The 23,700-nt window shown below is 36.5% G+C and overlaps 1 protein-coding gene across 1 annotated transcript in view; it reads left to right on the top strand.

The window, feature by feature from the left end:
* Window positions 1–476: 476 nt before the first annotated feature.
* NALCN (sodium leak channel, non-selective) overlaps window positions 477–23,700 on the top strand; it is a 217,477-nt gene continuing 194,253 nt past the window's right edge. The window contains exons 1-5 of the mRNA XM_005424146.3: window positions 477–616; window positions 2,901–3,083; window positions 20,355–20,438; window positions 22,063–22,202; window positions 23,027–23,155. Of these exons, the coding sequence (XP_005424203.1) occupies window positions 509–616; window positions 2,901–3,083; window positions 20,355–20,438; window positions 22,063–22,202; window positions 23,027–23,155 (644 nt within the window). The 5' untranslated portion in view covers window positions 477–508. The remainder of the gene's footprint in view (window positions 617–2,900; window positions 3,084–20,354; window positions 20,439–22,062; window positions 22,203–23,026; window positions 23,156–23,700) is intronic.

Genomic DNA, 23,700 nt, shown 5'->3' with positions numbered 1-23,700 from the left:
CTGATTTCAGTGAATAACATTAACATCTACTGGCTGCTTAACATTACCCATTTGCCTTTGGCATGTTGGGATTTATCTTAGCCGAGTGTAATAAATGGAAATGTCACCATTTAATTAAATGGCTCCAGGTCAAATTCATCCAATGTTTACTCTGGGTTGAAGTTCACAGCAATAGAATTCTTTGCATATTTTCAGAACAGATTCTTTGCATATTTTCAGAACAAATTCTCTGTCAGTGTTGCTAAATTTCTGGTAATTGTTTGTGTTGCATACCTTTGTGTAATTTTTTGGTAAACTAACGAGTGTCATGTCAGTGATTTATATTTAATAAAATCAATATCGTATTAGTCAGTAAGTACAAAAGAAGTGTTCATGAAAACAATATGCTTTAGGTTATTTATAAAACAGTTTAAAATGCTTTGTAAAACTGCTGAAGTGGATTAATGTTTTCTGTCTTTTTTTCACCAAGGAGGTTTCATGATTATAGATAAGAGAAGTTAACTTCAGGATGCTAAAAAGGAAACAGAGTTCAAGGGTGGAAGCCCAGCCAGTTACAGATTTTGGTCCTGATGAATCTTTGTCAGACAATGCAGATATTCTATGGATTAACAAACCAGTAGGTATCTCTTTCTGTAATTACTAATTTTAAGTGAAATGTACGTTGAATTGTTGAAATATGACTTCCACAAAAATTCTGAATTAGATATTAGTCGGAAAAAAGTTTTGAACTATAGTTGCTCGTGTACCAGTTACATTTTTGAAAAACATCAAAGACTAAACAGAAGAGTTTCTTTTGGCTATTCCAAAATTATGGGATGATCAAGCAGTATTTTCCAACCAGTTCGTCTGATTGATTCTTTTAAAACAGCCATCCTTTCAAGGTTTCTGGTTCCTAACATGTTCGTTGAAATTACAAGTTCATAAAAAATTAGCTTTTGGAAAGGATATTAAAAGGAGGATTTCGTTGCTCGAGTAGTAGCCATCAATAAGCACTTTTGATTTTCAAATCTCTACTTTTAAAACATTTATGAATATGAAACTGTTGTTATTTTTGTTGTTTATTTTGAAATACAGCTCTCGCTTTTCTCATACCATTTAACCTAAAACCTGTTTTGAGAAAAAGAGAAGTGTAAAAGCGTCTGGCAACTTGAAACTGGGGAAAATTTCATTAGGAGTGGAATTATTAATAGACTGTACAGTATTAAGAAAATATCTTTACCATGTAAATATATTTGTTATGAATGAATTATTTATTCAGGAGTGAGCATGCATTCGGGATTCCAATATTGTGAATAATTTCTGGTTTTGCAGAGAAGACATTTTCACATTTCTCTTAGTGTATAGTTTTTTACTTTTTAAAAGCAGGAAGTAAAATATTCTGAAATAATACCTGTTGTTAGCATTGCACTCATTTAAGAAAACCATCATCTCATTTGTAGCAAGGATGCCAGATCTCCTCAGCTTTGCCCCTGAGTTTTAACACCTAAAACTATTTAGCATGAATTAATATATGGGTGTTGTCTTGTCAGTTATTTAAGTAGAATGTTTGTTTTGGCTGTTGTAATAAACTCAAAATGTCATTGCAGATAAATATATGATGGGTGTTTACCGACATTTCTCATCACACAATGCACAAGGTTCTCATGGAATAATTTTTTTTTGTCATGCTGATGGACTACTTGTATATTGCTTAGTGTTTGTAATGCTGGCACTTTACCATGTTAGAGAACTAGTTTTGTATCAGCCACACTTTAATACTTTACTTATGTTAATTGTTTCAGTTGAAACAAGGTTCAAAACAAAGTGGATGTTAAAGGGCTTTTGGAGATCATTCATAAGGTGCACTCTGCTTCTAAATGATTAATAGAACTATTCAATTCATATCAGATATCATTAGATTTGAGTGAGCAGTGAGTATTAAATTAGGTAGCTGTCTTTTGGATATCAAAAGGTCTGAGGTACACTGTAAATTAGTCTAGAATTTTTCCCCAGATGAAAAATTTTGATAAATATACTTCAAGTTTTTTTGTTTAAAGATCTTTTTCTTGCTGGAGTATCTTTTCATTTTTGTTACAATAGGTATGACCTCATTAACTATGATTCATTGTACTCACCTGACTTCAAGATATTTCAGTCATATTTTGATTTAAAAGGAAAAAATCCAACCCTAAACCTCCATATTGATACGTTCCGCTTTTTAGTTACTTGTCCTTCTCTGACTGGCAATGAGGAGTGGGACTGTCCTAATTAGTAATAGAAATGAACTGTTCTCCTATACCAACAAAACATGATTGGAACAAAAGTGAATCCTGAAAGAAGTAGCTGTCTGTGACATAGTCTCTTTTGTATTTATTCTTTTTATATTCATTATTTTCATAATCAGAAGGATGCTTTGAGTCCTGTGACTCCCATTTATTTTTTTCTGAGTTGTGAACAGATTTAAAAATAATTTCTTCTTAAGTGTTGAACTGAAATTTTCCACCAATATTTTATTTAATCCATCCTCCCAACTTCAACTAATTCTACCTATTGTCTACCCATAAACTTGATGGGTTGTCATTTGAAAAGAAATTGAATTACAAGTGCCTCAAAGTAGAAATGATAGAATTCTTATTCTCAGTTTCTTGGCTCTTAATCCATGTTTTCTGACTTACACAACCTCACTAACTAACTAATAAAAGTATATGCATGTCTATATATGTATAAGTAATTTAGGAGTGCTTATTTTTGGTTGAAGACTTTTTATATATGGATTGTGATGTTAAAGGACACAGACGTGGGTTTACAAAAGACTTCCAGGATAAGATATGGAAACTAAATATTTGAGGATTTTTTGAACATCAAAGCAATCTTGTAATATCTCCTGTTTGAGTTTTGTTTGTTTTTATTTTTTTCTTCAGTGGGTGCACTCTTTACTACGAATTTGTGCCATCATCAGTGTTATTTCTGTGTGTATGAACACTCCAAAAACCTTCGAGCATTATCCGCCTCTCCAGTATGTGACATTTGCTCTTGATACTCTGTTGATGTTTCTTTACACTGCAGAGATGATAGCAAAAATGCATATCCGTGGGATAGTTAAGGTAAGCATTTAAACAGTATTCTCTGTGTGCTTCCAGTGATCTGAATATATGCTAATGACATTTGGTATTTGTTTTTTAACTTGCCAGCTCTTCTTGTTATGATTGTTTTTAACTGCAGGCAACACCATGGTGTATAAACTGAAAAGATGGATAAAGATGTAGCTTTACTGCGTATTTAATCCCCTCAAAATGTAATGCAAGCATTCATAGTAAAGGTTTCCTATTAAGAAAACAGATAGTTTCATTTTATTAGTAGAAAGAATTAAAGGAAAAATAAGCTACATACACATTAGCAAGAATATTTTGTAAATGTCTCTTGGTCCATATATGGACTTAGAATTTTGATTTTCGTTTCATGTGGCTGAATGTGTTGTTGTATGTTTACCTAAATAAGAACAGGAGTTTTACTGTGATCTTGGTTTGAATTTTTTACCTTGATATAGTCCATGTTGGTAAACAAAATACTTCTCTTATCATATGACTGCTGCTGTTGCTGGGCTAATTTGTGTAAGTGGATTGGAGGCTGCAAAATTGCAGAATATTTTAATAATCATTATTTGGTACCATTATTTTACTGATTGTTTCTAGTCTTCTGCAAAAAGATACAAATTCGGCTTTCATGTATAAAATCCACTTGCATACCTTACTGACAAAGCAATTATGGCACTATTGCACATAATAGATAATGTGTGTTATGTTATCCTTGCCTTTAACTCCTTAAATGTCTGGTGACTCCAGAGATACCCGTACTTAAGATCTTAATTTTTTCTGAGTTTGCAGATAGCAAAATCAGAAAAACTGAGCTATTGTATCATCACACTTAATGAATATTAATAGTAAAAGTTAATTGTCAATATTAATATTTAGAAAGTTACTGAAATAAGATGATTCTGAGAAAGTCATCATGGGTTGTGTGAAGCCAGTGTAATCCTTTGTGAAGCGCTGTTTCTTGCTGCTGCCTGAGCTCTTTTGTTCAGAGATGTCCATGAAGAAAGTGAAGACATGGACACAGTATTATGTTTAGGGAATTAGTGACCATCGTGAACATTTGAACAGTGTGGGAATAAAAAGTTATTATTACAACCAGAACAGCCTTTGCAGAAAAAAGGAAATGTAGGTATTAATGCAGAGAGAGGGGTGGCCAACAGTGTGACTTTTGTACAAGGCTTGATTTCTGATCTTTTGAATATGCAAATACCAATTTCACTCACAGTGAACACCTAGAGTCTATGAAAGATATGCTGCTGCATAGCCTGTTGTCTTTACTGGGTTGTTTGAATTTGTGGGTTTTTGAGAAAAGAATATTAAGGATTGCTATTGTCCTTATTGGGGACTTGAACTTGCCAGGAATTACCTGGGAGCATCACATAGCTCGTACAACCTTCTTAAAAAACCTGGATGACAGCTTTATGGAACAGGTCCTAAGAGAGCTGACTCAAAAGGATGCTCTTCTTGATCTACTGCTTGTCAACAGAATTGATCTGATGAATGAAATAGAGATCAGCAGCTGTCTTGGCAAGAGTTTAAAATCTCCGTTGACAAAAGGAAAAACAACAGCAAAACCTCATCTCTGGACATGAGAAGAGCAGACTTTAGGCTGTTCAGGGAATTAGTAAGTGAGGTCCCCAGGGAAAATGTTTTTTTGCAGGTGCTGGGGTCCATCAGTTCTGGTCACTTTTTAAACATCATGTCCTTATGAAACAGGACCAGGCAATTCCCAAATGTCAGAAGTCAAGCAGACTTGGCTGAACAAAGTAATCTCTTGGAAATAAAGCAAAAAAAAAAAGAAAGGTGTATGACCAGTGGAAGCAAGGTCAGGTGACATGGGAAGATGTGAAGACACTGCTTGTCACTGTTGGGAGAAAATTAATGTGCCAAAGATCAGCTGGAGTTAAACCTGCCAGAACTGTGAGAGACAATAAAAAGAGTTTTTTCAAGTATATTAATAGCAATAGGAAGTGTAGGATAACATCAGCCTTTAACAGGATGAGAATGGTCACCTCACAAACAGGGACATGGGCAAGGCAGAGGTGTTTAACACACTCTTTGCCTCTGTGTTCAACATGGATGATAGACCAAGGGCATCTCAGCCTCTGAAGTGGAGACCATGACTATCAGAATGATCATCTCCCAGTTGTCCCTGAAAATGTTCAGGATCTGTTGCTGCAGCTGGATCTCTACAAATCTATGAAGCCTGATGGATATAGCAAAGAATCCTCAAAGAGCTGATGATGTCACCAAAAAACCTCTCATGATGATTTTTGAGTGGTCTTGGGAATCTGGAGATGTCCCAGCTGACTGGAAGCTGGCAAATGTTGTCCTGATTTTCAGCAAGGGCAAGAAGGAGCATCCCAGAAACTACATGCCTTTCAGGCTTACTTGAGTGTCTGGTAAAGTTATGGAGAAGATTTTTCTGGGAGGTATTGAAAAACACCTGAAAGACAATGTGATCACAGCTTAGTGAGGGGAAAGTCCTGCTTATCAAATCTGATTTCCTTTTATGAGAATGTAACCTACCTAGCTGATCAAGGGAAGCCAGTGGATGTAATCTTTTTGGATTTCAGTAAATCCTGTCTCTCACAGGATTCCTGTAGACAAAATGTCCAGCACACAACTGGACAAACAGAGCATGTGATGGGTGAGCATCTGGCTCATTAGTTGGGCACACAGGGTTACAGTGAATGGGGTGACATCAGACAGGTGACCTATGACTAGTGGGGTTCCACAGGGTTCCTCAGCTCTGTGGTCTTCAACGTCTTTCATTAATGAGTTGGACACAAGACTGGAAGAGATACTGAGCAAGTTCACAGACACTACAAAAGTGGGAGGAGCTGATGTCTCCCTTGAGGGGAGGGAGGGCCTGCAGAGAGGCCTCAACTAAATCAGGGGCTGTGCAATCACAACCCATATGAAGCTCAGCAAGGTAAAGTGCTGGATTCTGCACCTGGGATGGGCCAATCCTGGATGTACAGTACAGACTGGGAATGAGATGCTGGAAGGCAGTGCCGTGGAAAGAGACCTGGGTGTCCTGGTCTACAGAAAGCTGAATATGAGTCAGCAGTTTTGAGTGCTACATTATAAGAAAGATATTAAACTATCAGAGTGTCCAAAGGAGTGCAACAAAGATGATGAAGGGCCTTGAGGGGCGGACTTATGAGGAGTGGCTGAGGGTACTTGGTCTGTTCAGCCTGGAGGAGAGGAGACAGAGGGGAGACCTCACTGCCGTCTACAACTTCTTCATGAAAGGAAGAGAAGGGGCAGACACAAATGTCTTCTCTCTGGTAACCAGTAACCAGTGACAGAGGGAATGGCCTGAAGTTGTGTCAGGGGTGGCTTAGGTTGGATATTACCACCCAGAGGGTGTTTGGGCACTGGAACAGGCTCCCCAGGGAAGTGGTCACCAGCACCAGCCTGACAGAGTTCAAGAGGAATGTGGACAGTGTTCTCAGGCACATGGTGTGACAGGGCTGGGAATTGGACTCAGTGATCATTATGGTTCCCTTCCAACTCAGCTTATTCTGTGATTCTGTGATAGACTAGACTACACTAGACTAGAATAATTTGAAGGGACCATTGGAAGGGAACTACAATCATAATCTAGTTCTACTGCCTGACCAATTCAGGGCTGATCAAAACTTAAAGTATTTTGCTAAGTACACTGTCCAAATACCTCTTAAGCACAGGGTTTGGGCATCAACCATCTCTCTAGGAAGTCTGTTCCAGTGTTTAACCACCCTCTTTATGAAATGCTTCCTAATTACCAGTCTGAACCTTCCGTGACACAGCTTTGAACCATTTCCATGCATCCTGTCACAAGGTACCAGAGAAATCAGCACCTCATTCTCCACTTCCCCCCTTCAGGAAGCTGTAGAGAGCAATGAGGTTACCCCTCAGCCTCCTGTTCTCTGAGCTAGACAGACCTAGAGTCCTTAGTTGCTCTGCACAGGAGGAACTGGTCTCTGATTGTTGTATGATGAGCTTGTCTTTGAAGCATGTCTGATGAGTCTGGGCACACGGAATTGATAGCTGTCTGGAGTTGCTCCCATTGCCTCAATTCATGTTATAAATGTATTGATAACAACACAGATAATTTCTTTTGTGCACTGACATTTTTCTCTTCATTTATTAGATAAAAGTACAGTAAAATAGATTAGATATAACCACTGTTACGCAAAGAGAGTTTAAGTAGAAAATGGCTGCATTTATTGTTATTTTAACAATAAATAAAACTTAATGTCTTGTAGCATTCATCAGTGGATATGATTACACTGAAATTAAGTGCCTTCTTTGGCGCCATTTGGGGAATTGCCTAAGAACAATTTAGATGTAAGGGACCTCCAGAGGTCATGTGGTCTGACCTGCTGCCCAAAGCAGGTCCAGTTAGATAATGTTGCCCTTGGCTTGGGTTGTCCAGATGAATCTCAGACTCCTCCAAGGATGAGAATTCCACAAGCTCTTTAAACAGCCAATTCCAATACTTGACCAACCTTATGCAAAAAATATTTCTGGTAATGTTTAATCAAAATTTTCAATTTTTCTTTCAATGCTGTCCAATGAATAATATTTTTTAGTGAATTATTTGATTTATTCTTTGGATTATTGTTTCTAGGGAAAATACTAGTTTAATATTATAATTTTGCCAAGAGCATATTGATCCATGCACTGCCAAAGATAGTGCAAATGAAGTAAATAAGGCACTGTTTAGAAACCTATTAGCATTTATTAAAGATGTTTGTATATGAAACATCTTTATATAAGGCAACTTTTTACTGCAATGTTCTAATTTATATGAATTCAAGTATTTTAGTGAGTGTAGTATCAATGAATGCATTGCAATATGATTGTACTGAACTTTACAGTGAATCAGTATTTCCATAAATGCTTGAGGAATTGAAATGCTAAAAAAACCTTTGAACCATGATTAATGCAAAATTATAGTCCAGCAAGAAACCTAACTTATGGAGAAGCTAGGCACCATCCACTTAAGTCCCAATTAATAACAATGTAAGTATAGCTGAGCTAGGAAGATTTTGAAAATGTCTAATTAGCACCCTCTGAGGACATATGAAAAACACACTTCCTTTGGTTTCTAGGGCATTTTAGAAAAGAAAAGTAGTTTCTGAAACTGCTAGCCTTTTGAGTGTAGAAAGTTTCCCTTTTCCATGTGTTAACTAAGTGACAAAAGAAACCAATGCCTCCCTTCAAAAGTTTTCTTATCCCAGAAAAGTTAAAGTAAAATCTTTCAGTGGTATTGTGTCTTTTATCACTCATGTTTTCTTTGGGTTATTGTTGCTGTGCTTGTAAAATCTGTCGAAACTTTGGGCTGCCTGTGCAGCTACTGACACATGTCATGAACAAGTGAACTAATGCTATTAATACATCTGTCTTTACTTTGAAACTTGTATCTGAAAAATTAAATTCAGGCTGTAATTTCTTACTGGTTGAAATATCATTGAAAACAATGTTCTAGGACAGTCGCCTAATGTTTGTCTTCATTGTTAAGTACAAGCAGTAAGAATTTGCAGTGGTTTGTTTGTGAAGTTTTATGCGAGACGGAGACAGAATTAGAGCAAGTCAGTTTGTTTCTTAGGACATATTCTTATGCTTGCATTCTAAACAATAATCTATATTGAATTTAAAAAATTCTTTATTGAAGAATGATGACTTGGGATAGTAAATGTAATAAAAATTTAATAGTTAAAGATAGTTGCATAGTTGCAAATGCATATTTAAATCTTACTGAATTAAATTTGACATTGGTATTTTCATGATCTTTTCAGTTCAGAATTCCATTTCCTTCAATTTATCCTGGATTTATTCTCATGCTCTTTAGTTCCCAGAATGTAAACAGGGTTCAGTGACTCTTTGTTTCTGATTCCTGTCATGTTTCATGCGCCTTGGTCAGAAAGAGCTTTGCAAGAATCAGCTGCGTTAAGGAAGTATTGACTGTCAAATGAAAGTAGATCAATCTCCTTCATTTTATCATCAATAAAATTTAAAGTACTTTCCAAATTACATGCAGTTTATGTCTACTGCATGACTTAGTGATTGACTGGCAGGCTTCTGAGAGCTCCATGAAGGAATTACTCTTTGGGTCTGTCAAAATAGTTCATGAGTCAACCTGGAACTTAACTGACAAGTCTTATGGTCCCTCAGAATCAAAGTTCACATTGATGTGCCCACTCCTTTGTCATTTCAGAGCATGACTGTATGTGCTTGACATACAGTCTGTTTTCTGATTCAAGGAAATTTTCATAAATTATACCTCCCTTGAAAAAGGAGCTGGGGTGGAATTGAAGAAATAAAGGATAACTCTCAAGCCTAAAACAGATGTGTTGTTAGATGAGCATCAGACTTCTCAAAGGAATAGGGCATCCTAACCTGTGACAGAAGGTCTTTATTTCTTTTAATCAGTAGAAGGAAAAAATTACCTTCATTATTTTCTAGTAATGCATCTTCTGAAGGTCATCTCACATGGGTATGACCAAGGTAAGGATACCTTACTTTAAAGGTATCTTTTACATTTATTAGAAGTATTTATTTTCAGTTTGTGTCTGGGGAGAAATATTCCAGGTAAATTGCTTATATTAGACACAGTTGCACTGGTGGCATTATGTATAATAAAATAACCAAAGAGGAAAATGTGCCAAAGACTCTAACAAAAAGGAACAAAGTAACACTTGTCTCAGATGATAATTCAACCCTTAGGGAATGAAAGATGAGTGCATATAGTTTCATTCCATAGACACTGTTAGGGTATATGAAATTTTCTTCATTAGACTGCATCCCTCTTGCAGCTTCTAATCACTGTCAGGATGGTATGAGAGAACCTACACTGAAATCATGTTGTGCAAAGAAGGCATGGTTTTTCCTATCCTCCATTAAGAGAGTTACATGGCTAAAAAAAAAAAAGCAAGAGTTCTTTCTCCCATCTGTTAAAAAAGCCTCTTTGACAATCAATGCTGAAAATGAGAATGTTTTTTTATACAACACAAGCACTGCACTGAATTTAACAGAAATATCCTATTTTTTACTGTGCAGTTGTGACACATGTCAGCTAACAAATAGGATTGCAAAAAGTCTTAAGTAATGGGTCCTTAACATTTTCCCCATTGTTAAATCAATTACATTTACAGCAAAACTTTTGTACTAACTGAAGTAGTTGTGAGTGGATTTGTCAGAGTCTCGTTTCAGTAGCACTGTGTGCTCTTCACTGACTGCAGAACTCCTGCAAGGGGCAGAAGTGAATGGTTACACCATTAGCTTTCTGCATTCTTGATGAATTCAGACAGGAACTGTAACTAAGCTTCTTCTGCTACCAAAACAGTCTCAAATAGATGGGAGCGCTTTACCTTGCTTCTATCTAGTACTAAAACCAACAAAATACTTGTTTAACTGAAATCAGTGGCTTCCAGTATGTTGGGTTTTTCCAGGCAGCATTTGTCCAATTCAGAGAGAACATTTTCCTCATCATTTCTTCATTGTTTTTCTCATAGGTGCTTTGGTTGCTGTAGTTGCTGTCTGTCTGCTCAAGAGGAGAGAATTGAGGATGGAGCTTGCAAAAAGTAGATTTTTTGACTTAAAATAGTAAAAGAAAAATAATATTAATCAGCACTAACTTGAGGGACTGCAGTGGTCTGAAATTAGCTGTTTGTGTCTAAAGTAGGCTCTTTCAGAGGATAATTTATCTGAGGTTTTTTCCCATTGATAGAAAGGGAAGCTTAAAGCACACAGGCTAACACCTCACCTGTAGGTATCTCCCAGTCAGCAATTTCTCTAATTCATATTTATTGTCAGTGGAAAGGTGGGGACTACAGAAAATATACACACAATGTGATGCTAAATTATTTTTTCACATTTATGGCATTAACTCATTTATGCTTAAATTGATTTCCTCCATAATCATCCTAATTCATAAGTTTGTCTTGAGTTGTCTGTTACAGATCTGATGTTTACTGCACTTTATGACAAGTTTCTGTTTTGCGTTCTTTTCAGTAGTTTTAATTAACATGCCATTTTTATCTAACAAGAATGGAGAAATTACAGAATTAGTTTAATCTTTCTGATAAGTGATGGAAATATTAATAGGATAATGGTAAAACACTGTCAACTGGCTTACCAGCTTTTGCTAACTTTGTCAAGGGTGTTTCTGTTGCATTACAGACTGTAAATAGAAGATTGAAATTTTGAAATAATTTTACTCCATGACTTTAGAAATGCTGTATACCCATAGTTTATAAATGAGTTAAGGATAAGGAAGTTGTGTTCGTTTTAAGGGTTGGATAGTAAAACAGAATATGTGGCTCCTGTCATCCAGCAATAATGTGGTCTGATGTGCTTATGATATCTCTGCTGAAAGCTCCGTCTCAGGATGTGCAAATCACAAACAAAAGTGAGAACCTTGACCTTGAGGGTAGGGACATAACCAGTGGAATCAGTGGCAAGGATAAGAAAATCTTGGGATGCTTTGACTAAACGAGTATAGGGGAAAAAATAGAATGAGAAAACTACTTACCTGGGGTCATAAAAAGCTCACAGAGCAAACACAAAAAAGACCATTTGTCATAAGATTTGAGTTTCTGTTTTATCCTATGCTTTGCGATTATAAGATGAAAACTACTTATCCTTGTTACAAATTATTTTCAAAAACAGATGTATATTAAAATACACACATATATGTATGTATATTAAAAAATGGAATTTTGTACTGTCTATAATGTTGTTGGAAATCTAGATGTGTAGTGCAGGTCCCATGTTATCCTGTGTTGGCAAATAATAGGTTATTTAAAATTGTTTTAAAACTTAATACTGGAATATTTTAGTGTTGGAGCTGTGATTGTTAGTTTTAAATATTATTTCATATAACAAGTATTAATATCCATTATTTGAATATGAGAGCCTACAAAAGTTGATTCTTCTGTCTCACCTTTTTCCTGTGTTTGTTGCTGCATTGCTAAGTGTCTACAACCGTCGTAAGGACATCTGTTCCCGGGCTACTGGGATTGTGTTGCTCATAAAATACTCTGCTGCTGTTTCCAGTCACAGGAAATTAAAGAAATTAAAACTGATTATCATGAGGAAAAGAAATTGGAAGTTGCCTGAAGCATGCTTCTAGTTGAGTGTTACTGCCTGTGGGCCAGGGAAGGTTAGAGACCATGGCACTGGAATATACGCACCTGTTTCTATGGTTACTTGTGTCTGGTTTATTGGAGTGTTTATTACAGGAAAGTAATGACTCATATTACACAGTAGGGCTTTTTGCACCATTTTTGCATTAACACATTAGAAAATCAAATGCATTTAAATTACTTGGTGAAAGTACATAAGCAGTATTTCTAAAATAAAAATGGTATTTATTCTAACTGGTCAAGGGGTCATGGAAGTTTTTTGTGAGAAATTATTCCAGGGCATGGATTGAATTATGTGTCCATATTATAAAATACTTAGTGACTTACCATTGATGATCAAAATTTAACCTAAAAGTTACTAAGAATATCTGAATTTTACTGAATTTCATAATGTAGCTAGAAATATACAGACCAATTAGATGAACGAAACTTTACTTTTTGGTAATGTTATTTTTTCCATCTCCAATAGCACTTTCAAGGATTACTTTCTTGTTATTGTTCATGAAAACAGCTTTATTGAGGGATATTTTAAATGCATTACTTCATGTCAAAGTAAAATGATACATATATTGGGAAAGAAGTGAAACCAACATACTGGATAACATGTTTTCAGGTAGCAAGAGAGAGAAATTAATTCCTAATGTGCCTTTCTGCATTGAAATTTGCATTTTCAAGAATGTCTGCTATAACTAAAAAAATTCTATTTTATTTTATTTTTCTCCCATGTTGTCCTCTCTCTTAATTTGAGAGGATCAAGAAAGACATGAAGATAAACAAATCTTAATGCCATCCAAATCCCGGTTGAAAGGAATAAGAGCATTTCTGTGCAGCTGTATTTTCATGAAAATGATGAAATTTGTGCAGGATTTTTAAGGGAGTAAGCCAAATGTAAAATTGGATTTCATGGTATTGTGTTTTCCACCATTAATATAAATATGGATTTCTTACAGCTATACTAGGATTTTTGTTTCAATAAACTTTTCCTGGTCTCTGTAGTAAAAAAAAAGTATTCTTCAGCATTTTATAGTGCCAATTACCAAATGATATAATCTTCTTTCTGGAAAGTGCCTCCTTCTTATATATTCCAATCCTCATCATTGTGTTTGTTTTTTTTTTTTTGTTGAATTAAAGCTTTGAATGTCAATCATAAATCAAAGTTTTGTCATGTTAGATGAGACTGTTTGCCTATCAAAACTTCCTGTTCAGCCTCTAGGCAATATTTGATACTGCAAATTAAAAGCTTTCACCTTGAAACATTTGGATCCCAATCTGCCTATTGCTTCCACCATAAACACTGGAGCTAGGAGAGGGCAGAATACTGCTGAATGAAGCACAGAAGTGTTTATTTCACATCACCTCTCTGAGACTGCAGAGTACTTCCAAGAATGAGCAGATGTCCATGCTTGTGGAACTAGATGTAGAACTGGAGTTAACCCCAAAAAACTGACATTTGGAGGAGATTGGCTTAGATGTCCACAACTAGGGAATAGTCTGGGTTGGAAGGAACCTGAAGAGATGGTCTGGACGAATCTCTTGCTCAGAGAAGGGCTCAGAGTTCATTAGTCAGGGTTCTGTGAAATTGAGTCTTAAATATTTCTAGCAAAAAACATGCTGACATTTCTCTGGGCAACATGATAGGGTGTTTGACTGCTCTCACAATGGAGATTTTTTTTCTGTGCACTTCCTGGAAACAGTGAGTGCTGTACCATGTAGGGGAGTCCTATTAATCCTCCTGATCAGCCACTTTTAGATTTGCTGAACCCTTGAGATGTCCAGGGAAGCCAAATCAGCTAGTAAGGCAATACCTGGGGCACTGAATACAGATGGCTAATGAGCAGATGGAGAGGGAAATGAAATGCAGACTTTCAGTGCAGTAACCCAAAAAATCTCTGCAGGGCATGTTGGCACCCAGCTGCAGTGATAAGGTGGTGTATCAAGAGAGCAGCCATACAATACAGCAGCAAAACTCCCTAGCTCAAGGGTTTAGGAGCCATATTTCTGCTGGGCATTAGCATCTCTTCTCTATGGGCTAGATATGAAGAGTGTGCCCGGAGGCTCTCAGTAGTGGACAATCCAAAGTACTTGACACTGGGTTGAACTGAGGTGCTCTAAAATTTTGTGGGTGACACAGGTGGTTTGTTGTGGCATTCCTTTCCACTGTATTGTGGAAATAGTTATTCACTTCCATACTTTAGTACTTGATGAAGTGAATTGGGTAACACTTTTGTGCTTGTCCCTGGTTTGGGTTTGGGTTTGGGGGGGTTTGCATGGTCTTCTTTTTGTTTGTTTTGTGAGGGTTGTTTGTTTAACTTAACAGTTTTGGTGTAAAACACTGGTTTTTAACTATTACTAATTCCCCCACCCCATTTTTTTTTACAGAAAACACTGGGATTATTACAGGATTATTAGCAAGTAAAATGTTCCTTGTTTGTCCATCTGAAAGTCTTGAGTTTTGCTTCACAGCCAGAATTGTTTCTTCCTTTACAGTTTTTTTGTTTGTTTTTTTTTTCTGTTAAGAAGAACATATGAAATGTGAACACTTTAGTTTAATATCCACCCAGCATGATATGAAACATGAAATACTAAATTTAGTATAGTTAATTACATATATTAAAAATAATCTAGTCTGCCTTAAAAACAGGTTTGAAACTGTTCTTTAGTGAATAGTTCTTTAGCCTTGTATCTTTATTGGTGTTTCCTAAAACAATCTGAAAATCTCAACAAATTCAGTTCAAAATCAATTTTTGTAATGTTTGCAAAGGATGAAGTAGTGGTTCTTTAGTGATAATAGGATTTTTTGTAATAATCAATTGAAACTATGTTTTTGTCTGTAGCATGTGTGGCATCATTCTCTTACCCAAAGGACTAGCAAGAGCTGTGTTTCATTGCATTAATTAAAAATGGAGTATTTTTGGGATTTGTGCTGTAGCATCTAATGATTTTTTTCATTTTTTTCTAGGATAGAAAATAAGATTACTCTCAATATTACATTATCTATTAGGAAAAAGATAAATTATGTATTATGGAATGTGTTACTTAAAACATCTGATGGTGGAGCAGTTCAGTACAATGCATGAGCAGTTACAAATTGAACTTGTTTAGTTCAGTGATTATAAAGTTATGATATTATACTTGTAGCCATTCAGAGTTAATTTTTACACAGAAATTGTGATTCCATTGGCTGTTTCAAGTCAGTTGCTGTTATGTGAGTATATTTTATATAAGTTCCTTCTTTCTGAATGAAGATACTTGATCATAAAGAAGACATGCAGAAAATGAGAAGTTGTGTCATTCCCACATACATACATTGTTTCTTTTTTCCCCCCAATACAGAGTTTTAAAGTAAATATATTTTGGGTTATTTTGAAGTGATCCTATCACTGTTGTAGAGGATGAACTTGGAGGTGAACCACCCATTTAAAATATTTCAGTTTTTCTTTAGTTATTAAAATGGTCCTAACTAAGCAATTCACAATTGCTTTTGTTTCCTGCCCTTTTTTCCCAACCTTTGTTTGACAAGTGAGGACACTAGTGATATAGTTTTATTTTGAGAGATGGAAAAGGAGAATTGAGAACAGTCAGATGCAATTTTCCTTCTTGATTAGGCCATATTTCTTCATTGTCTTTACTGTGTAGTAAAATATTGAAAGTGTTGGTCAGGTTGGGGGCTGGACTGGATTGTCCATATTGTTCTGCTACTAAGCAGGCTATAAATACAGGTTTTTAAGTAAATAGGAAAAGTTTGAAGCTGAACCAAAAATGTAAGGAATGTATGCATAGTCTGTGACCAGGTAGGAGATACATACCCTCTGTGAGTACATATGTATCTGCATATGCAAGGAGAGAGAGAGGTTAGGCAAGGTGCTCCCTTGAGCTCTGATTTAATTTTGTGTCCCACTCAAACCTCTGTGCCCAGCAGTGTTTTTGTGGAGTCAGAGAGTGGGGGAGGGAAGGTTGGTTTCCCTAACTCAGCTGTGCTCTCTCTTCTAGCTTGCTTTTTCTGTAATAATTAGCACAGCATCTGGAGGAAAAAAAAACCCACTCTCAAACTCTTATTCCCTCTATTCCTTCTATTTTATCCTGTTCTTTTTTTGTTGCTTCTAAAATCTCCATAAATGTCAGCCTCTACACCTTAATGCTTGTTTGTAATGCTTTACAAAGTAGCCCACAGGATGATCTGAAGAGTGTACCAGAGTTGATGTTGTGCTTTGTTTACCACTACCACTACATGCAGGATCCAGTGATCATGACCAAATGGCATAGTAGCTAATAGTTACTGAGCTTGCTGGTCTCTCTGCATTCTTTCAGCTATCCTGTTTGTCAGACTGTGAGGAGAAGTGGGAGACTAGGGTTCTAATGAGAGATCCAGCACTGCAGGACTCATTTCCAAATGATGGTAAATCTGATTATTCAGGGCAAATATCATATTACTTCTTTTTTTTAGCTTTCAGTCATATTATTTCTTTTATTTGGCTTTCAGACAGAGTCAGCTGGAAAGAGACAGGAGGGAAGGGTTGAGAGAACAGCTTGTAGTCAGGAATGAGAGGGAAACAAAAATTCCTGAAGGCAAGCAAGGAGGCTGAGGAGGCTGTTGATTTGCAGGGACTTGCTATTCACCCCAAGGTGTTCCTGAGGTGTTAAGAGACAAGCAGGGCAGAAATGACCTTGGGGATGTCTGTGTTATCATCTAGCTAAGCTGTCTACCTTACCACTGAGATACTGAAATCACTTCAGAAAATTAGCAGACCAGCAGATTGCTTTATGCAGTTTGGGGATTAATTTAATAGAGATTTTGTTTTCAGCAAGGTTGATAATGAAATAAGTGTTTATTAAAAAATTGCAGTCTGTCTAGTCTTCCTTTCTCATATGAGTTAAATTGTAATGGCTCTCATGGAGTGACTGCCCCAAGTGTTATTAGTTCTGTATGTGGTTCTGTCTGTATTTTGTACTGACTCACATTTTCAATGTGTTAGGTCTTAATTTTTTTTTCCCCTATGAACTTGTATAATGATTGTTCAGGGCACCTAATATTGGCAATAGGCATTTTATCTTTAATGTGCTCAGCACAGTTGGGAAAGTGAATCTTCCGGCACCTTGCAGTGCTTTATTTTGGAGGAGTGGCAAATTTTGTTGTCTAGATAGGCTGTAAATTGTGTTGCTGGAGAAGTTTTCAGGACTTGCTGTGCACATCAAGAATCCACTATCCACTGTGGGCAGTAGGAAGTCGGCAACTTTAATGACTTTAAGAGGTTTTGATTAGTCTCTGTACAAGGCTTCTTGTCTACAGTACTAATCCTTCATATTCTGGAATAGTGCATTCAGAAAAAAAATGCTAAATGAAACTTCATCAATAATTCTCAGATTTCAGCAGATACAATGGAAAATGTTGTGGGGTTGACACATTGCAATACTTGAGCTATTTTAGGTGCAATGTCACCAGAGGTATTTAAATGTAATTTATTTATATTCCTTTCCAAGTCTAAGAGCTATCATTGACCATGAGTGTGGTATTTCAGCCTAAAGATGTTTTTCAAATGTGAATGAAACTCACTGTTCATTGCTATTAATAAAAAGTTCTAACCTGTGTTTAGCCAGAATTAGATTTTTCATGGCAGTAGCACCTATATTCTGATTTTTGCATTAAGCAGAATGTGGTTCTGCCTTAAAACAGCAACTGACATCCACCTGTCAATACATAATATAAAAGCATTAAAGATTCCCCACCACATCCACTGCCAGACAAACAGCAAATGACATTAATAGGACTTAGCCAAAGCCTCTCTACATCAAAGTGGAAAGAGCCAGGAGCTCCCCTAAAAGGAGTAGTTTCTCCAGATGTAATTCAGGTGTGCTGAGTTTCTGTGGGTGATGCTGAAAGCTGCCCTTACTGGGAGGGTGTAGTGATGGAAGCAGGCTGGGTGTGACAGCGAGAGCAGTGAGCTGCTGCAGCAGCCTAACAGATAAGACTGGAAGGGGTCATGACATCTTCCTTTGTAAAGAGAAAACAGCAAAGCTGCTTCAATCATACCACATCTATTGTGGAGAGAAAAAGCAGTTTCTAAAAAAAGATTTGGCTTTCAGGGAGAACTTGGCGGGTTATTCAGAGGAGGGTGAATGTAGGAACTCCTGCCTAAGTTCATGCTCAGATCTGCACAGCAAAACTCAGGGAAGACTTTTTGTTTAGACAAAGGGTGCTTAAGAGGAGAAAAGTAATTTTCAAGGAGTTCTTCAGCAAGAGAAAGACCAATCAGCATTTTTGTTCAGAGCCACAATTGAAGGACTCAAGTAGCATGTTGATGCAAATCTCATTGGAGATTTGTTCCAGAGAAAGAGATTAAGAGTGCGAGTAGCTGATCTCTGTGGAGAAATAACATGTTTCTGCTTCACAGGTACTGAACATAACCGCTAAATAGCTGAGTTCTCTGAGCCCTGAGTGAAGAGTTACTGATTAGCTCAGAGTTTATGTGGGGAACTAAGTCTCCTTTCTTCAGGAATGATGGGCTAGAATTACGATTCAAAAGTTTCTGTTTTGTTGCTTCCCTGATTTGCAGTCTTCCTCCTCATAGTTCTTGAATTGAGAACTTCAGCATCCTTATGTGTTAGAAAATCTTTGTCTGAAAATAGTGCCAAAGTTCTCTGTTCTCTGCTTCTGGTTTGAAAATCAGTTACTGTATTTTCCCGATTCCCTAACAGTTCACTTCTATTCTGAAGAATTTTTGCAGCTGAAGTAAATTTTTAAAATGTATTTTGTCTCTATTTACACAATATATCATGCTGTCACCTACTGCAAGAAATAATAAATCACTTTTAGGATAGTGCATGTCACTGAAAATATTAGATTAAAACAAAACATCTTGTCTGTGCTTTTAGAATCAATGATAATGCTGAGACTTAAAAAAAAATTGAAATGACTATAACTGAGATAAAGAAAAATGTTTATAAAGCCAGGACTCACATATGAGGCCAGAGTCCAGCAATGGCTCAAGATTCTTCAGAAATGACAATAATTTTTCCCCAGTTATAGCTGTGAAACGTGGATGTCAAACATTGCCATTTACACCTGGAAGATCACTTAGAGGATCCAAAGAGTGTGTAAGACAGGGAAGGCTGTATTAAATCTGCTGTGGGAAACTTTATTTAAAAAGGTGTGATTTTGTGCCCTGAGATGCTCTGTCATTTTCTCTGCATGTGTTTCTACATGAATGGGATATCCATCTTCCTTAGGTCTATTTTTGTCTCGTCTCCCTTTTAACAAGCTTCATCTCTCTACATGCATTTGTTCCCCAACTTCCTCTATGCTCCACGAGGTGCACAAAGCTATCTAACATTCAGCCATAATCTATCTAATAATTGTAAATATTTTTAAGTTCAGTGTTTGAAGTGAAGTGTCAGGCATTAGCAGCCCAACAAAGAAGTGTTTTTATAGTTTGCAGTAGAGGGCCTGTGTTGCATGTTGTCAGGAATGGTGTGGAACATGAGGATATTGAAACGTGCAGACTGGAACAGAGGTTGAGAATAGGGCAGAATAAAGGAAACTGAGGTTGGATGCAGAATTCTCCATGCCTTTTAGGAGTGATCTCTGGATTGGACTGTCACCAAAACCATGTTCTGATGTTACAGCAGTTACTGTCAAGTGTTTTTGAAATAGCAAGGCTTTTCCAGAGCATGGAACATGATTGAAAACTTATGAAGAAATGAAAGTAAAATGATACTGATTTAATTGAAGCTGTTCAACAGTACTGAAATAGTTGAATAGCACAATGCAAGATTGCCAGCATTTTACACTGATCTTCCTGATCTTCCATATTTTATAATGAAAAATACAATGGAAAAGTAAGTCCAGTGTTCATTTTTTATGTGATTTTTGATTTACAGCAGTTTTTGTAAGGTTTTTTTGACACAAACTTAGAAATATCATGCAAGAATGAAGTTAGTATTTATTCACCCACACAGTGTGTATATATGTTTCCAGTATATTCTGATCCAGATACTAGGCTTTTGGAGTCTTTGAAAAGTGGCCTTTTAAAAAATGCACAGGAAGATCTGTGCACTTTTAAAGAGCTCTTCCAAGAGCTCTTACTTATGATGTTTTTAAATTCTGACAATAAACAAAAATTAACCTCTTAGCTTTCCTTTCTTGTAGGGTGATAGCTCCTATGTAAAGGATCGTTGGTGTGTGTTTGATGGATTCATGGTCTTTTGTCTTTGGGTGTCACTGGTTTTACAGGTAATCATTTCACTTCCTTTAACAATGATTAGTTCCTTAATTGTGAAAAATACATGGCACAATCAAATAAATGTGAATTGTGGGAGTAGACTTGTACATGGATCAAATTGTTTTAAAAAACCATCCTGAATTCAACACATTCATAATTGCACATTGCCGCATATGTATATTAGTAGTAGAATTTATCTTGATTATTTTTTCTTGTTTGATCTGAAGTTTGTTAACATAACCCCTGTGCAGTCAGAAGGAGAAAGAGGATCTTCAGAGAGACATTTCTCTCTTACTCCACATGACAGTTGTGCTCATTTCCTTCCAGTGAGTCTAGTAGGGTGCCATGGTGACTAGCTCGGGCACCTAAAGGGAGAATTATTCTAGTGGTAGATGTTTGCCATTCTGTAGTTGTAATGATACAACTAGATACAACAATGATACAACTACAACTGTAGTTGTAATGATACAGTGAGTGGAGTGGTTTCATGCAGTATCATTCATACCTAACAAACCATTTTCCAAAACTCGTGTTAAAGCACAATGGAAAAAAAACCAAAACATGTGGAAGCAGTTTGATATTTTTTTATAAAGCAAGGAACTTGGACTTCTTCAAAAAAATTGCAGCCTTAAGGTATAGGGGAAATTTGGTCCTGCAAATCAATCAGTCCTTAACTGTAGCAGGTTTTCTGGGTAAGAACAGATTGAAAACTGTGACATTGAGCTTACAATAACATAAGGATTGTAAAAGTTCTGTAGTGATTGCTGTTAGGCACTTATAAAATCTCCGACAAATTTAACACACATTGTGTAAATTTTCTGCTTTTTACACAGGGGAGACTTTGGTACATCTTGTACACATGCAGAATGAAGGTTGATTGTTACAGATAAGAACTGTACATTACCCAGTTTATGCATTGCCAGGTTCCCTCTCCATTTTCTTAGTACTTTGAGCAAACATTAAATCAAGCAGTTACTGTCTGAGAGTGAGAGACAAGGATTAAAACAAGATATTTTCACCCAATCATTCAGCTAAATACTCTTTATTGAATGCATAACCTGTCAGTGTATTGAAGAAATGATTCCCTGTCCTGTGCCTTGGCTGAAATTTCTATTGTAAGTGGAGTCTAGGAGATGATGTACAACTTTGTCATGCACTCGGAATTAAATGGAGAATTTATAAACATGTTGCAACTTACAGGCAGTCTGTGTACATCTGCTTTTATATCACAGTAAAACCCTTACTGCTGTACAATGTTAACAGATACTGATTTTCATATTGGAACTATATTAATACTTCCAACAATGCTGGGGGAAACGTGTGGAGTAGGACTGGCACAGAAACAGGCAGCTGGCACGAGCTTGCACAGTCTTCTTGAGTTGTTTGAGACTCAAACATTATGAACATGGGCAGAGTATATTGTGTGATTTTCATTAAGGTAACTTAGAAGTGAATTAAAGTATTTAGAAATACTTTTCTTTCTAATAAGTGTGGTAGAAATAAACTGTAAAGTAATCAAAATTTGAAAATTAAAATAAAAAGCATGTATAGTATTAATACTTTTAAAAGCTCTGGAAGTGAACACAGATGCAGGACAGGGTCTTCAAGACAAACTGTTGATTCTTTTCTTTGTAGGTGTTTGAAATAGCTGAAATAGTTGACCAAATGTCACCTTGGGGCATGTTACGGATTCCACGACCACTCATTATGATTCGAGCATTCCGAATATATTTTCGTTTTGAGCTGCCAAGAACTAGGATAACAAATATCTTGAAGTAAGTAAGGCTGTTGTCTGAAAAATAACAGAGCTTATTTAAGTTTTGACTTAAAAGACTGACTGTGTAGTCAATCAATGACCCTTCATGCTTAATGGGCGGTTTTCTCCTGAGTTTTAGTTCTGGCTAAAAAATTCTTGCTATTTTCTATATTTAAGGAACCATTAAGTTTTTTAGAAAACAATCAGAAATTTCAAATGTTTAAATAAATTTTTAAGTATTTTTGCTAATAAATGTAGCCAGCAATTTTCAACCAATGGCAGTAAATTCTGTTCCATGAATATGGCCATTTAATAGTCAAAGTGAATACCCTTAGTAGGGTAATGTTTGTAAATAACATTACATGAGCATATGCCCTGACCATTCCAGTTACTAGCGTGCTTATATTGGTGTGCATACAGACAGGCAAAGAAACATATGTAAGTGTGCTTGGTACAGCATGTAATGGCAAAAACCATGTCATGGTAATGTGGAAGAGTTTTTGGTCTTTATTCGGTGTCAAGCTTATTTTATTACCATATCTTGTCTGTATGAGTCTTTAAATACTACTTTACAAAAACCATATTTTACACATTTTATTTGGGTGTTTTTTCCACCCTTTGCAGTTTTCACCTGGTTTAATTACCCTGACCTAGGGACTTAGAAAAAAATCACAGCCCCCTTTTCTATTTGTTCACTGAGTGAGAGAACAGTTTTAAGGAGAAATGTTCTGCAGGATGAAATACCGCTCTCTTTGCATGAGCATATTTTCTATTCTATAGATTCTTTTCAGATGAGGCTTCGCATTGCCTGTACTTTCAGTGACCTGTTTATCTTTTTGCCAGGCGTTCTGGAGAGCAAATATGGAGCGTTTCAATTTTCCTTCTGTTCTTTCTTCTCCTGTATGGGATCCTGGGTGTGCAGATGTTTGGAACTTTTACATACCATTGTGTGACTGACGACACACAGCCAGGGTGAGTTCACCTGTGCAGGCATGATGTAGGCCTGTTGTTTCATTGCTTATGTTTTATTTTAGTTGACATTAGTAGATATAAAATGGACTTAATAGAATAAAAGCAGTCCAGCACAATGCACTAAGGCAAATTGAGGAAACAAACGTAGTAAGAATTATGAAAAATACAAATTTTAACTGTGACAGAGATTACATAATTTGTAACATTTGGCTACAGTCTGACTTAGGGAGCTGAGTGACTGTGTATGTTGGGTGGGAAAGGGAGGTGACAGAGCAGGAAAGCGGAGGGGCTCTTTAAGAGTGCTATTTAAGAAGAGCATTGCCACTTGTGGCTGACCTGGGTCACTGATGATTCATCAGCTTTTGCACTCTTCTGTCTTTCCCTAGAATGTCTTTTTTTTATGGGGCCAGACCTAAAGCTGCCCTAGAATCATAGAATCATGGAATAGTTTGGGCTGGAAGGGACCTTTAACAGTCATCTAGTCCAACCTCCCTGCAATGAGCAAGGACTCCTTCAACTAGATCAGGTTGCTTAGAGCTCCTGTC

The sequence above is a fragment of the Geospiza fortis genome, unplaced genomic scaffold (assembly GCF_000277835.1).
Source record: "Geospiza fortis unplaced genomic scaffold, GeoFor_1.0 scaffold84, whole genome shotgun sequence".
NCBI classification, from domain to species: Eukaryota; Metazoa; Chordata; class Aves; order Passeriformes; family Thraupidae; genus Geospiza; species Geospiza fortis.
Note: the sequence above shows the minus strand (reverse complement) of the source record. Positions and strands in the feature narration are given on the sequence as shown.